Raw genomic sequence first — 15306 nt, 5'->3', positions numbered from 1 at the left:
ATTGAATTGAATTGAATCAAATTGATAATCTCATCAAATCAGAAAGTTTTTTTGTCAAACATAATTACCAAATCATATACTTAAAAAGGAAAGACCACACACACACACACACACACACACACACACACACACATACACACACACACACACACACACACACACACACACACACACAAACAGACAATCTTGACAACTGTGACTGATGGCTCCATAAATGTGAACTGTAAGGCCACAGTGTCCCCTGGTACTGATACTGAGACCCAAACACAGTAACTTTGATTTTAAATTTATTTTTTAATTATTTTTTCACTACAGTCTGGCAGTCTTTAGAAAAGCTATTGAGCAAAAATGATTATAAAAAAGACATTTTATTATACAATAACTGTTGGTAATGCTTGATTCCATGTTAAGTTTCTGCTATGCATCATTAACGGAGGCATTTAGTAAACTGAGGCACTGACATCGTCCTTTTACTCGTCTCTCGCTTTTCCTTCAGCCAAAGATTCCACTCTTCTTTGCTGTCAAAGACAAACAAACAAGTTATCACCAACACAGCATCCTCGTTTTTATTTGCCTGAATTTTTCTGCTCAGACTGGTTCCTTACGTTTTTCAGTAACAGTGTACATGGCTTCCATGCCAGCTTTAATGTGGTCTGTGACGTGACAGTGGAGCAGCCAGGTACCAGGATACTGAGGACGCATCTTTACTGTCTGAAAAGAAAGTAGATAGAAAATCACATGACTCAATAGCAGAACAATTAGAGTTCAATTTCCTAATTCTGTTGGATAAATTGCTTAGAATTTGTGTTTTAGGGTGGTTGTCATGGTTCTGGGTGCTTTTGACCCAGCTTTTTGTGTCTCTTGTGTTTTTATGACTTGTTGTGTGATGGTTTATTATTCTTAGAATAACCTCAGGATTACCACCATGTTTACCGTTGTACATTTAGGCTCCCCTCATGTCTTTGCCCCCTATCTGTGTTTGTGCTTATGTGTGTTGTGTCTTGTTTCTTCTCCTTGTGGTTTATCCATGTTTCCCTGGTCCAACATGTCTCTCGTCTGCCTATTCTTCACTCCTCTGTCATGTTCCCCAGTTTCCTGTTTTATTGTGTAGGTCTTGTGTTTCCATGTTTCACATATCTGGTTTTGCTTCCCCGTTGCCTTGTCTAATTAGGTTCAGCTGTGTCTCCATCCTGTGTGCCATTTCCTTGTTACCTTATGTGTATATTTAGTGCATTTCAGCCGTGTCTCTCTAACTTTCACTCATCTCCGCCCACTCCTCCCTGCTTGCATTCTCTTCATAACCTCTCTTCTCTCTTCCTTTGGATGGTTGACCACATGCAATTAAAGTCATCCACCTTCATGCTAGTGTTAAAGTGAAACACACCAGACCTTAACCTCAAAGAGGAAAGACTCAGCTCTTAAAAGAAGCCATTCCTTTGAAATCTCACCTGAAAGGTGGCTGGAAACAGCTCATACACATCAGCACGGTGAGCACCTCCACCCAGCTGCAGAGAAAAGAGCATTTGTGAACTGCGTTTATATACTGTGTGATTGTGTGAGAGGGTATTTTTGAATCATTTCTATATACCTTATATTCCACACTATGGCCATGCCAGTGTGCTGTGTGTATGTCCACTTCATTGCCCATTCCCATTAGGTACCAGTATACCTTATCGCCCACCTCCATGTTCAGACCATTCAGGTTAGCATACACATATCCATTGATGGCTGCACACAAACATGCACACATTGTAAAGAAAAAATATATATTTTTATGTGTAGATGAAAAAACAAAAACGTTCAAAAATCCTTTTGTACGTGTCTGCTTGTCTCACCGTGCATTTTGTTGCTCTCTATAAAGTCTTCATCATCCTTTAAGTTTGGGCGAGGGTTCCTGATCTGCGCTCTGATGTTTTCATCCAGATACCTGTAGTTTAAGCAGCAGTCATAAATATACAGCCCTTCCTGTTTCAGGCGGCGCTGCAGGAAAATTCAGCTAAACATCATATCCTGCTGTCCTGGTCCTCAGAGTGGATCTCTGCTTCTGTTTTAGAATTCTGTTTGCGTATTTAGTGTTGGATCGATGTTTTTATTTCCTCTTTTGTGACTGAGGCTCTGTTTTTTCTTTAATAATGGATTGCATTTATATGGGCACCCAAAGCGCTTTACAATTCCACTATTCATTCACTCTCACATTCACACACTGGTGCAGGCAAACCACAGTTGTAGCCACAGCTGCCCTGGGGCAGACTGATAGATGTGAGGCTGCCATATCGCGCCATCGGCCCCTCTGGCCAACACCAGTAGGCGGTAAGGTACAGTGTCTTGCTCAAGGACACAACGACCAGGACAGAGAGAGCTGGGGGTTTGAACCGGCAACCTTCCGGTTACAGATGAGCTTCCCAACCACACATGAACTACGGTCGCCCCATTACCTTGTGATTTTCTAGGAGTGGGTTTCATTCTTTTTGTTTTTGGGGGTTTGGTTCATGAATTTGCAGTAGTAGTCACTGTCCTCCTGAGGACTGTCCTACAAAGTGAGATTAATGGCTTAGTGAGCTGTGTTGAGTTTAAAGTCAGAGTTTTCTGTTTCATAAAAAAGAAATAACTAATAATTACTTATCATACTGATATACTTCTTATGATTACTTATTAACAAACAAACAGATAAAATAGTTAACTTGAATTAAAATGTTTATTTTACAGCTCTGTGCAGGGTAACGTTTTTTTTTCTTTAAAGATCGATGTTTTTTCTGCACAATCAATCTCCATAAATTTGTAATTTATTGTAATGTTATGTTATGTAATGTTCAGCATTTTATCACCTGATAACATCTCTAGTTATCAGGAGGGGAATCGTTTTGTGTGGACTCCTTTGAGAAGTCACGTGGCTTGTGAAACGCCCCTTTAAATGCGCAGAGTGCATACAGAGCCTGAAGCGGAAATCACTGCTTAACAGGGTAAGCTGATGACCACCATCATAATACTTGTTATCTCTTACTGGAATTTTAGGTTTTGTCGAGCCAGCTAAGGCAAAAAAAAAAAAAAATGGCTGTATTAACCTTTGTTCTGTTGATTCATGTGTCAGTCTTCACGTGTTTCAGTTATGGTGTTCATGTCCCACTCTGCTTTTGTAGTTACCTTGCTTTGTGTTTTACTTTCAAGTGTCTTCTCCTGATTGATGTCACCTGTCTCTCATAACTCAGCTGCACCCATTCCATCTGATTTACCCTCCGTGAGTTTGCAAGCATGTGAATTTAAGGAGGATTATGTAATTTTGAATTGGAATTAAAAAAATTGGGTTGGATCCTTTTACTTCAAATTTGTGTCATTTTAGCATGTATTGCCCGCTGAATAGAGGAAGCAGAGGTTTCAAAGGGAATCTATCTGCTACTTACCAACTCTCATTCTCGTCAAAAACCAGGAAAAGCAGTGCAAACTCTTCCACTTCCTTCTTCAGTCCTAAAGTCCTGGAAGACGCAAATATTTTATCATACTTTATTATGTGGTACTGCATAAACAGAATGTGTGCTGTGCTGTACATCAAGCAGAACATGTAGATACTCACCTGCCCCAACTACGGCGGCAGACGACTAATGGACCAATCAGTCCGCTGTAAAGGTCCTGGAGGGGCAGGGGGACAACATGTAAGTCTGTGAGTACTTGTTATTGCCTGTGCTGTGTTTGACTTGCCTACATCATCGTACCTTTGCAACATCAACAGTAGAGTAGTACGCTGACACAGAGCACTCCTCTTGCTCTGTTGTTGGTCCAGTGTTTTTGTTGACATACCAGTAGTAGGTGTGAATTTCACCTGAGAAACACATTGTAGTTTTCAATGTTTTGGACACCATTCATACATTAAGAACATGGCATGATTCATTAGAGAAAAGAAGAGTAGAGGGAATACTGTATGCCCTTTCTATGTTCTCAAAAAAACACATTTATTCTGCTGAAGTCATAAAAAAGTTCCACAGTGACTGAAATTGTTTATTGATTGTGTCCCTTTGTTCCATCCGCTTCTATTATTTCTAGGCATTTCTGTACCTGGTTGGGTTTGGTGGACGCTGGGGTTTTCTGTTTTGACTCCGTGTGCATGAATGGAATAAGGTCTGGTTGCCATGTTCTTGAAAACCACCTTAACTTTGTCTCCAACATTAGCGTGAATCATTGGACCTAAAGAGAAGGCAAATGTTTTAAGTACCAACTGGAGCTTAAGACGTTACACGATTAATCATGTGTTATTTACAATATGTAGCACAATCAGTGGCTTTTACTGCACCAACAATATATTCTCGTCAGAGCTTCAAAAACTTTATGGAAAAATATGAATTTGTACAGTATGTGTCAGTGGTCTCTTCAATATACTCACCCATAATGCCGAGATGCTCCATGTCAGCGGTTCTTTCGACCTGTTTGGTAAACTTGTCACTGGTGAACTGTCGGTAGACGACCTTCTTGTAACGAGAGCCTATGAATCCACCCTGCTTGTCCAGAAAGACGGGGGCAGGACTGCAGCGAGAGAGTCACCAACACATTTTGATTTACTAAAACAGCTGCAGTTCCACTATAACAAGTTTTCACTGTTATATAAGAGGCAACCAAAGGCAACTCGATTTGCCAGCATTACTATTTAATTCTTTCTCAGCTCTCCTACCACAATCTACGACAGTTTCATATCCTAAAAATAGTATAGTGCTCTGCTATATACAGAATAAACTTTATAATATAATACTGACATCTGTTTGGTTGGTCACTGTTATTTTTGTGTTCCTATTGTAATGTCCAAAAGCAGTTTATTACCATAAAAGGCATTAAGATACTCAGAGTCTGCATGTTTAGAGTAATGAGCATTCTCATGTAACAATGGGACACTTTTTTTCCCTAAACTTTACTAAATTTGTTATATTGTTTTCTGTGATGTTTCATAAGCTTCATAACGTAAACATGTAATACATAATGTATACTGTATAAAGGTAGACGCACAAGAGTTACATATATGTGCTGCTGGTATATTGTATTTGTTTCTACGGCAGCTCTCAGGCTCGTGCCCTACTGCTGATACCTCTCCATGCCGCGGAACATCTCCACCTCCCAGGTGCGGTTTGGAGCGTAGTCCCAGTCTATTTCCATGGCAGCGATGTAGTAGGTTTTTGAATGTAACATCATCTCACTCTGACGATGAAGTATGCTGCACTTCTCTACCGTGTAGTTGGCCCTCATCCCATTACGGTAATGGTTCACTGTAGCAGACACCACCTCAAACTGACCTAAAACACATACACACACGCAGATACGGTAACACACAATGTGACTGTTGGATTTACATAGAACACAAATGTGCTCTTTTGACTAAATTCTCTGGTTTTGTTGTTTTGTCCAAATGTTGTTGTTTCTTAACACTTTTTTTTACCTTCCTAGCTCAGTCTGCAATGCACCAAATCATGACACTTGTCCTTTTTTTGGAATTAGCTCTCAAGTCTTCTCACTCAACACTTCTTGAAGATTTAATGGCCAAGGTCATAGTAAGGGTAATTGTATTTCATGTTTACTGAAATCATTCCCATTTACTGAACTATCCAACAAAACAAATGATGAACAGTCTGTGATGCCTTAAAAATATGTAACATTTCAACAGTACCTTTTAGCTTTTGTGCCCTGAGTCAGTCTACTAAGAACTGCAACCTACTGTCACAAATCAATGTGTGCATGTTTGTGTGCAGCCATCAATGGATATGTGTATGCTAATCTGTCACAAATCAAAGAAATGCACCCGCATAGCTCCCTGACTTAAGCACATTTCCTCAGGGTAATGTCTTTGAGTAAGAAGGCTGTAAATGTAAATTCAGCAATAATTCAGGCTTATGTATCAGAGTGACTCATGCTGATGGATGTTAAGATTCCTAATCATGCTTCGGTAGGAAACCTACTTATATTCATGGCATGATGCACACATAGTAATATGATATGTTGTAAACTGTTTGCATTTGCTTGGGAAAAGACAGAACCTCAGTAGAACTGGGGGTTAAATTGCATGAAGGTCATTCGACTGATTTTTAGTTTTAGTCTTGTTTTCCACTGAATTATCAGTTCTGTCGCTGCTGTAGTTAGCTAATAAATTAATGTAAGACTGATAGCAACAGCCAACTAGACCAACCCAGTGATGTCACATTCTTTACTCGGACAAAACGGCGCTACACATGCTCTAGAAACTGTAACTTCAAGCACTTATTTATTAAACCCAGCTTCACAGACATGGCACTCATGGGATAAATTAACCTTAATACATTTAGTGTTTCATGTCCACTTCAATGGTTCTTAACACCGCTGTCATGGCAACTTCAATTCAATTCAGTTTTATTTATATTTTATTTATTTATTTCAAAAAGTATCCAGTGGACCTTTGATTAGACCAGTTCTGGCCCACAGGGTGCATCTTTGACATCACCCATCTAGGTAAATCCATGTGTCTGCTAGGTCAGACCAGCAGATAGTCGGACATTTTTAATTAAGTTTAATCTGTTTTGTTGTGATGCCATTCTGTTTAAAATAAAAGAGAGAGTAGTGTCAATCATTTTCAAATGATTAATGTAAGTTTCCTATTGGCAGCTGCTGTAGCTGCCAATAAATCAATTCAACCCATCTTCCTCTATATTTCATTTGAACTTGAACTTTGGGCTTTTACTTTTTTGTATGCATGGGCCACACCTAAAGTGTAACTAAACAGAATAACATAAATAAGGGTTCAAAGCTCCATACCCATGCTGTCCGGCTCCATAGTGACAGTGTGTGAGATGTGAGGGAATACGCTGATGGTGTCCCGTCTGTTCTGCTCATAGATGAAACGGTTGCCCTGGAAGTAGAGACTGATGATGTCTGTCTCTGACCCCAGTCCTGACAGGTGCCATGATACTTTATCGCCCTTACACATGGTCAGCCCTGGGAGATTGTTATACACGAACCCATTGATGGCTAAAAAGAAATTCACAGAAATATTACACACAGAGATTAGGTACGTTATGGTGAATTGCTGAGCCAGTAAAGGACATTAGTTGATAATAATAGCTGTCCCCAATTTAACTATTACATGGTGACTAAAATGAAACTTCACACTGTACCCACCATGCATTTTGTTGCTCTCGATGAAGCCCTCGTCCTCCTTGTTGACAGTGTTGGGAGCAGTAGTGAAAGTCCTAATGTTGTCATCGAGATACCAGCTCAGGTTCTCATCAAATACAGTGCCCATGAGGTGAAACTCTTTATTATAGTTTTTCTGCATGAAAAGAGAGAGAGGTGAAGAGGTGATGTGTCAGATTTTGCTTCATTAATCCAGTAAGGCCACAAAACATTGTTTTTTTTTTCTTTTCGTGGATAGTCGATGACTAAAGCCAAAAGCACATTTTATTGATTTTAAGACGATCCGCCTCTTTGGATGCCACTGTCAGGAATATCAGGATGTCAGGAAGATTCATTCTTTTTGTTATAAGAAACTGCAACATTTTTTCAGTCTAACACAAGACACGTGTTTCAGGCCAGCAGAACGAGTCCTGTGTCATCAATATTTTCTGTGTAATTTACTGATAATTCTATTTGAGTTTAAAAAACATTTATATGTCCACTGCACAGCCTGGTGTGAATCATTTTATTCCAAATATATCTACCTTTATAATACCAAATTCAGGAGGATGTAACTTGCTCTGTAACCTGAACCACACAATATGTTGACTTGCTGGGGGTTTTTTGTCTTTCCTCTCACCTGTACTCCCTTCTTCAGCGATTTAGGTCGACAAATGAGAAGTGGCCCCACCAGTCCAGAGCTGGTGTCTTTAACAGGGTCCACAGCAGAGTAGTACAGATAGGTCAGACAGTCAGCCTCCCCTTCTACGGGTCCAGCACCTACAGGCACCATCCACTCATAGATGTGCACCATCCCAGGTCTGACCAGAGCAGCAGGGGGAGGAGTCACCACCCCTACTCATGCATTTCCACAGAGAAATGGCGAATTCTCATTAGCAATAACAACAGCATCAACAAAATGCTAAATGGTACTCCAACTGCAGACTTCCACTTACTTGGCAGCCTCTTCAGCTCCCGCAGTTTCTTATCTGTATAAGACTCTGAAGAGAGGAAAAGAAGAGGAGTTCAGATGGATGAAACAGATATTAACACTGATAGCATTACTTATGAATGTACATGCATTAACCTTCCAACTCATTGTGATACAGTGTGCCATCCTGTTCCACGCTGTACTGTACTCCATGAGGTTGTATTGTGTAAGGCCGACTGGCTTTGTTCTTGAACACCACCCTGATAGTGTCTTTCTCTTCAGCCTTCAACACAGGACCTGGAAACATTAACGTGCAACGTGCATAAGATGTTGTAAGGGTGCAATATAGTTTTTAATAATAACAGCTCATAAAATTAGAGGGATTATCAACATGGTTTAAGACACTAAACCAAATGAGTTTGTTCAAATATGAGTTAAGGCAGTTTTTGGAAATGTTCCACAACTCTGCTGTGCTTTTGAATTGCAATAACTGTATTTCTGACAAGCAATTCATTCAAAAAACCTGTAATTAACTGAGGCAGTTATGGTTTTGTTAGCGTTTGTGCGCTTGTGTCATTCTGTCTGCAAACGCAATAGCTCGAAAGGTATTGTAACGATGGTTAAATGTTATTTTACAGTGACAGGTTGACACTGTTGTTATTTCTTTAAGATACATGTTTGGTTGTGCTGCAGGAAAAAAGGGAGTTAATGTGTGCAGGAAGGGGAGGGGGGGTCCATGTTGTTGTGTGACTGTGCGGGGCAGAAGTGAGGTGTTGTACGAGAGCACTCTCCCCGAAGTTGCCTGTGTTACCGAATAAACGGACAAACTGAGATCAAAACGTCTGGTTCTTGAGAACATATGGGAACGCTACAGTATGAATGAACTCTGAAATTTGATGTAATCTTTGCTTAGAGCGAACTGTCAAACTGATTAAATAAAGCGAGGCCGTAACTTACTGATCAATGACAGCACCGAGCCACGGTAATTACTAATTAAGAAACAACTGGATTGTTTTGTGTTTTTATTTTTAACATTGGCACTTGGCTGCTCTAATTATTGTCTCACTTTATTAAAATCAAAAAATGATTTCATTACTTGTTCCAGAGAAGCTCTGTAGTGTGTGTGTGTGTGTGTGTGTGTGTGTGTGTGTGTGTGTGTGTGTGTGTGTGTGGGTGGGTGGGTTTCGTTTCTGGGTTTTGGGTTTGTTTTTGTTGTTGTTGTTGTTTTCAGATTTTAGCAACATCAAACTTTCCAAAACCACGCAAGCTTGAATTACCCAGAATTCCAAGGTGCTGGTCCTCTGGGCTGCGGAGCATCTTTGTCATGAAGGTGTTGTCAGTGTACTCCACATAGCGAACCTTCTTATAGCGGCTTCCAATGCGGTTTCGACCTCGGGTTACAAACGTTTCTGCCGCACTGCTCACACAAAAGCAAAGTTCAAATTAAGAAAGATCTCTGCAGACCAGCAGTCCTCTACATTCCTGTCAGTTTGTACAGTAACTAACCCATCTGCAGGCACTGTAGGAGCATAGTCCCAAACTTCTTCTTCAGCGGCAATGAAGTACTGTCGCTGCTCTCCATAAGGCCGGGGCTTGTGGACATTGGGGAAGCACTTCTTTATCTCAAACAAAGCCTGCATTCCAGCTGGACAAAAGCACAAAAAACAATGTTGAATACATTATTAATCGGTGTGCAGAAATGTATCCTTCCCTGAATTGTAATTCATAATCTCACCCATCAGATGGTCATTGACACTACATGCCAGCAGCCAGTGTCCTGGGTTGTCAGCTACCATTTCCGCTGTGGTGCTCAAAGCAGGAAAAAGACTGATTGTGTCTGTATGATGGTTCATAGTGGTCAGGATCTGACCATGGAAATGGACTGAATGCATGTCCACCTGTAGATAAATAATATTTCAATAATGTTACACAAGGAGGTGAATGTACTAGAAATCCTTTTTGCAATTCTGAAACTAACAATAATAATAATGAAAGCAATCTGTACCACAGAAAGTAACACATGCTCACATTTTTATTAAACTTGAACCTTATCTGATTAAAGACTATCAGTAGAAAACTTCTGCAACAGTCTCAGCAACGCAAACTTAAATCCTTAAAAAAGCTGAACCTTTGAAAGCACAAGCTGTGAGACTGACTGTATTTGCAGGTGTCTCATGGTTTAGTTAGCAACAATTAGGATAATGCCCACAGCCCCTTCTGTCTTTGAAAGACTGTCTCCTGAGAGTTGAAAGTAGGTGGAAGAGAGCCTGGAGAGGTGGAGAGAAGAGGAATGTCAGCAGAAACATGTGTGTTAATGAGAGTGAGGCTGGTGGAAAGGTGAACATGCAAGGAGTAGAGGGAGGGAAGATGGACAAGTTTAATTAAATACCTGGAGCCAACCATCCAAAACAACAGACAGCACACAAGAAAGGTGAAGAAGCGAGTGTAGACAGGGTGGAGAGTGCTTGGAGAGGAGTGCCAGGGTGATTTGTGACAGAAGGATAGCAGCAAGAGTGAAAGGGGAGGTTTCCAAGATAGTAGTGAAACCTGCTGTGATGGATGGTTTGGAGACTGTGGCACTAATGAAAAGACAGGAGGCCAAGCTGGAGGTGTTGAGATTTTTGTGGGGAGTGGCCAGAATGGACCGTATTAGAAATGAGTCCATCAGAAGGACAGCTCAGGTTAAGCTGTTTGGAGGCAAAGTTCAAGAGACGAGATGGAGATATTATGGACATGTGCAGAGGAAGGAAAGGCAGGAGAGAAAGAGGAAGACAACAGAGAAGATTCATGTATAAAGTGAAAGAGGAGGGTCAGTGTGAGCAGTGTGAGCAGGGAACAGGGTGAGACAGAGGTAAATGATCCACTTTGGAACCCCCTAAAAGAACCAACCTGTTCTTCTAAATGTTTGTAAACATTATAAATTGAACTAAATGTTTAGATTAAATGCTCAGTTGAATATTTTGAAAATATTCTCTGTAACAGTAATATTAAGAATAGAGATGTGATAATATAACATAGATTACCTCATTGCCTAATGCAAACAAATGCCACTGGATCTTGTTGCCTTGGCACATGCTCAGTCCACGAAGATTACCATACAGCAAACCATTAATACCTGTAATACATAGCGAGGGTAAAATGGTGCAGGGATGCAAATGCAAGCTTGTAAGTGTGCATGCTGGTGATATGCTAATTGTTAGCATGATGTGTTAATTGGGATAAATAAAGTCTTTCTGATTCTGATGCTTCCTCTCACCATGCATCTTGTTGCTCTCAATGAAGTCTTCGTCCTCCTTCAGGTTTCTGGCAGGATTTGTGATGTATGTCCTGATGTTTTCATCCAGGTACCAGCTGAAGTTCTCATCTGACACCATGAACAGCAGAGCATACTGGTAGTCTGCTGAACTATCGCCATGTAAGTCCAGAGTTCCTGCAGAGGAGAGGACATTTAGAAAGACAGGCAGTGCTTTCCAAAAAAAAAAGAAAAGGGGGATGAAAAATAGATATAAATATAAAAATACACGTTTTTAAAAACTGTCTATTGTGTTCTATTATGAATCTATAATGTAAACATAGTTACATAATGTTAACAAGAGTAAAAGGTAGAATGTTTGGCTCTGAAAGACACTGGACTATAAATAAAATATATTAAAGTTGTACTTAAGTAAATTTAGTGGAGTAAATGTACCTCTCTTACAGACGATGAGGGGCCCTATCAGCCCTGAGTTGATGTCTTTTGGCGGGCTGACGTGGGAATGGTAGAATCTGGTCATGCAGTTGCTGTCATGTGATGTTGGGCCGTGGGATTCTGCGAGGGTCCACTCATAGGTCACTGTTTGACCAGGAGGTACCGAATCATCTCGCTTCAGCTCTGGACCCGTGCCATCTGGGTAGAGTGCTCCTGAGGAGTGAACCCACAAACACAGTCACAGTCACACGCATGTGTTAACCTTTCCACTCCACTCTAGTAGTACGTCCGTTTGTGCATTTCTCACCCTCGTTGCCTTTAGTATAGTTCAGACCATGTGGGTGGGCGCTGTAAGGTCTGGACGCTGTGTTCTTCAGGTGGACAATCAGTGTATCGCCCTCCTCAGCCATCAACAGAGGTCCGAGGTAACCCAGCCATTCTGCTTTTGTCAACTCCGTCCTGTAGGTGGCGTCGCTGTACTGCTTATAAACAGCCTTCTTGTAGGTTGAGCCGATACGCTGCGGACCGCTCTTTAAAAAGACGGAGGCTTCTCTGTTGAGGGGTTCAGGCAGAGATGCATGAGAGTGGTTTTGTGTATGTGTCCTTCTGTAAGTTAAAACACGTAAAGCTTCTAGAGAGACTGAGTGTCTCTAACACTCTTTTTTCCACAAATGACATCATGGGTCAGATTTACTAAAAGGTTAAGGTCCCAATGGCAAAAATGCGCAGGATCTTTCTTCCTGAAATAGCACCGCAAATGAGATAAGAGAGGGGAAGCTGGAAAAGAATCTATATGTTTGATATATGCTTATGCTTTGATATATATGAATAAAATAAAATATATGAGACTGGAGCGCGATTTATCCAAGAGAAAGGCTGCACTTTGGCGAACACTTCCCAAATACACCGAAATCTGTAATAAGATATATGATGTGTAGAAGAACATAAAACATAAAACACAATTGAGTGCTAATGATGATACTGTTAGTAAGTGCTCAACTGCGTGACAGTGCGCATCGAGTAAGGAGACCGTTCTCACTCCCACAGCGTAACGTACCAACGCGTCGGGAATGACAACGTGTTGAGTAACACCGTTTCGCGCGCTGTGTGAGACTGTGCGTAGAGATGCACATGAAAAGCCTGCTATGTAGGCTATTGCAAGATGTAGACATTAATCTTTGGGGTCCTATGGACTAGAAAAGCGCTATACAAATGCAGGCCATTTACCATTTAATCCAACACACTCATACATTCCCCGACAGACATTTCAATATGTGATATAACAGCGGTGACATAAAGAAGTAAAGAAAGACAGAAAAAAATACAGAGTGACTGTCGAGGAAAGACATGCAGAGACGTTTTATTGGGTAAAAATGTCAGACTTCAAACTTATCAGCTCACTATAAAAAGTAACTTGGCTAACAGTAAAACAACGTATACACAACTCTTTTGTATACGTGTGACGTTCAGATCAGCTCGATTCTCATCATTTCGTAACAAGCCCAGTAGGTTTTCATAGAGGAGCACAACTGAGATTCTGCTACAGGAATAAGAAAGGGTTACGGGACAGATTAAAAATTTTCACACTGCTCTAACAGCTCCAAGCCTTCCTCTCGCTCCAAATGAATAACACTTAATGAATCAATTTTGCATGATTCGTTTAAATATTAAATAAAGAAAAACTCCTACAAATACACGTGCAAAAGGCCAGCTGCAAAAGCACCGGGCAAAGTTTACGCTCCACCTCTATAATAAATAATAAGTAGTTTTTTATCACCAAAAACTGATTTTATGCTGATAAGTCTGGTCCTGTGACTACAAGATGAAGCACGTGTACCAACACTGTGATGGTACACGTAAATAACCAATAACCCATGACAGTGATTCAGCATGAGCAACACCAGGATACCAAATTATCCAAGAAGTACATTTATAAATATATAGTTGCCATTTTTTCATCACAGTGTCTTCATATTAACTTATATATTGTCATATGCAGTGCAATAGGCTATAACTGTGTTCTTATATTAGTATCTGCTGCCCATATGTGATCATTCCTGTTTGTCAATTGCTGTTGAAGCAAATATTAACATGTCGTGTTGGGGGGGGGTTAATTGTACCCATTTTGATTCTTTATTTCATATTGATTTATGACTCTGTGATAAAATGGAAAATGTATCGTGCGCACTTACTCATCGTCCTGGATTGAGCGGTTTTGGATGATGTTCATCCCAGTTGGAGCATAGTTCCACGACACCTCTTCTATCTTTAGAAAGTACTCTCGTCTCATCCCGGAAACACATGTTACCACACAAAACAACAGCAAAACAGCCCTTAAATCCAGCCTCAGCATTTTTGTCCAAAATAAAAGCTCACAGTGGTGATAATGATAATGATGACTCTTGGTTTTATTTGAATTATTATTAATACTCTCGCAGAACTTGAAGATAAAGACCCACGGCGCAGAGAATTAAAAGTCTTGGATGTTTGTCAACCAGTGTGTCTCAGCGACGTTTAAAGCTCTGTGTCTTTATACTGCGTCAGATGACTCGCAGGCTGAGGTCAGCCAAGCAGGACCGAGGGGTCACTGACCATCAGACTGCCAGGTGTTCGATCAGCAGGCGAGACTTGCATAAGAACACAAACAGTTTTGTTCTCGTAAATCCAAACACCAAGAGATTAGTCTTAACCTTCATCATTTACTCCCTTGTAGATTTTCACTACAGCTCAAAATAAAGTTTTTAAAAATCAACATCGTTCGTTTAAGAATCCAAAGATTCTTATCTGTGTCAAATCGGAGTTTTTTTCTGTTCAGCAAAAAAGTCCAGTGACGTTATATTTAGCCAATTACGTAAAAGTGGACTTTTGAGTAAATGTTTGATTTTAAATGCAAGGGGTTAAATGTTGAAAACGACCTTGTGTCACAACCAGATTCATCTCACTGAGCCAATAAAGATGTCTCTGTGTTTGGGTTCATTACTTGTGCGTTTACTTTGCTAAAAGTCAGTTTATGATAATTAATTAATACTATTCCTAATTTATCTTTGTGTAAAGGTTCTCAGAACAAGGAGAAAACGGTCGCTGTGCACACAGTTTAGGGAGGGGACACTGCTAAAAAAAAATGAGCACCAATTTGCATGGCTCTCAGGGTTAAAGGCAACAGTTACTCAATCTGATAAATATCAGTATCAGTCAACTCTGGAAACTCTAGTACTCAGTACTCACTAGTATTGATTACAACACACCACAGGAGCTGCACACAAAAAAATCCACATTTTGACCTCAAAGGACATGATTGCATTTGCGTCTGGGATATTTCCCCTCTACAGAAGCAACAGTTTGATTTTTTGTTTTGTTTTTAAATAATAAAAAAAACTCTGGATCCATACATATAAAACAGAAATTGTTCGTTTTTATTCAAGGCAGCACAAACAAACCATACATTATAAAAATATGCCACTAAAATATATATGTGTGTGTGTGTGTGTGTATATATGTGTGTGTGTGTGTGTGTGTGTGTGTGTGTGTGTGTGTATAGGAATATAGGAATATGATGTATTCCTGAGTATCC

At 40.3% G+C, this 15306-nt stretch overlaps 1 protein-coding gene across 1 annotated transcript; it reads right to left on the bottom strand.

Annotated features, from left to right (window-relative positions):
- Positions 1-280: 280 nt before the first annotated feature.
- On the bottom strand, positions 281-14248 carry cp (ceruloplasmin). The gene is made up of 24 exons (XM_005736946.1): positions 13928-14248; positions 12043-12287; positions 11736-11948; positions 11304-11477; positions 11071-11162; positions 9783-9945; positions 9554-9692; positions 9325-9464; positions 8204-8344; positions 8073-8117; positions 7757-7971; positions 7123-7273; positions 6760-6972; positions 5066-5270; positions 4373-4512; positions 4048-4176; positions 3708-3814; positions 3569-3624; positions 3399-3470; positions 1836-1927; positions 1589-1728; positions 1449-1505; positions 606-711; positions 281-518 (listed from the first exon to the last, which is right to left on the bottom strand). Exons 1-24 carry the CDS (start codon positions 14086-14088, stop codon positions 493-495), a joined length of 3222 nt encoding a protein of 1073 aa, XP_005737003.1. The 5' UTR covers positions 14089-14248; the 3' UTR covers positions 281-492.
- Between the last annotated feature and the right edge of the window lie 1058 nt (positions 14249-15306).

This window comes from Pundamilia nyererei, unplaced genomic scaffold, assembly GCF_000239375.1.
Source record: "Pundamilia nyererei isolate P.nyererei 1_Seehausen unplaced genomic scaffold, PunNye1.0 scaffold00072, whole genome shotgun sequence".
In the NCBI taxonomy this organism is placed as follows: domain Eukaryota; kingdom Metazoa; phylum Chordata; class Actinopteri; order Cichliformes; family Cichlidae; genus Pundamilia; species Pundamilia nyererei.
The sequence above is the reverse complement of the archived record's forward strand: the minus strand, read 5'-3'. Positions and strand labels throughout refer to the sequence as shown.

Coding starts and splice junctions, on each gene's coding strand:
- cp (XM_005736946.1), bottom strand. CDS start 14,088: ATGCTGAGGCTGGATTTAAGGGCTGTTTTGCTGTTGTTTTGTGTGGTA. Junction 11,478..11,735: donor CCTCATCGTCTGTAAGAGAG/GTACATTTACTC, acceptor TCTCCTCTGCAG/GAACTCTGGACTTACATGGC. Junction 6,973..7,122: donor CGAGAGCAACAAAATGCATG/GTGGGTACAGTG, acceptor ATTTCTTTTTAG/CCATCAATGGGTTCGTGTAT.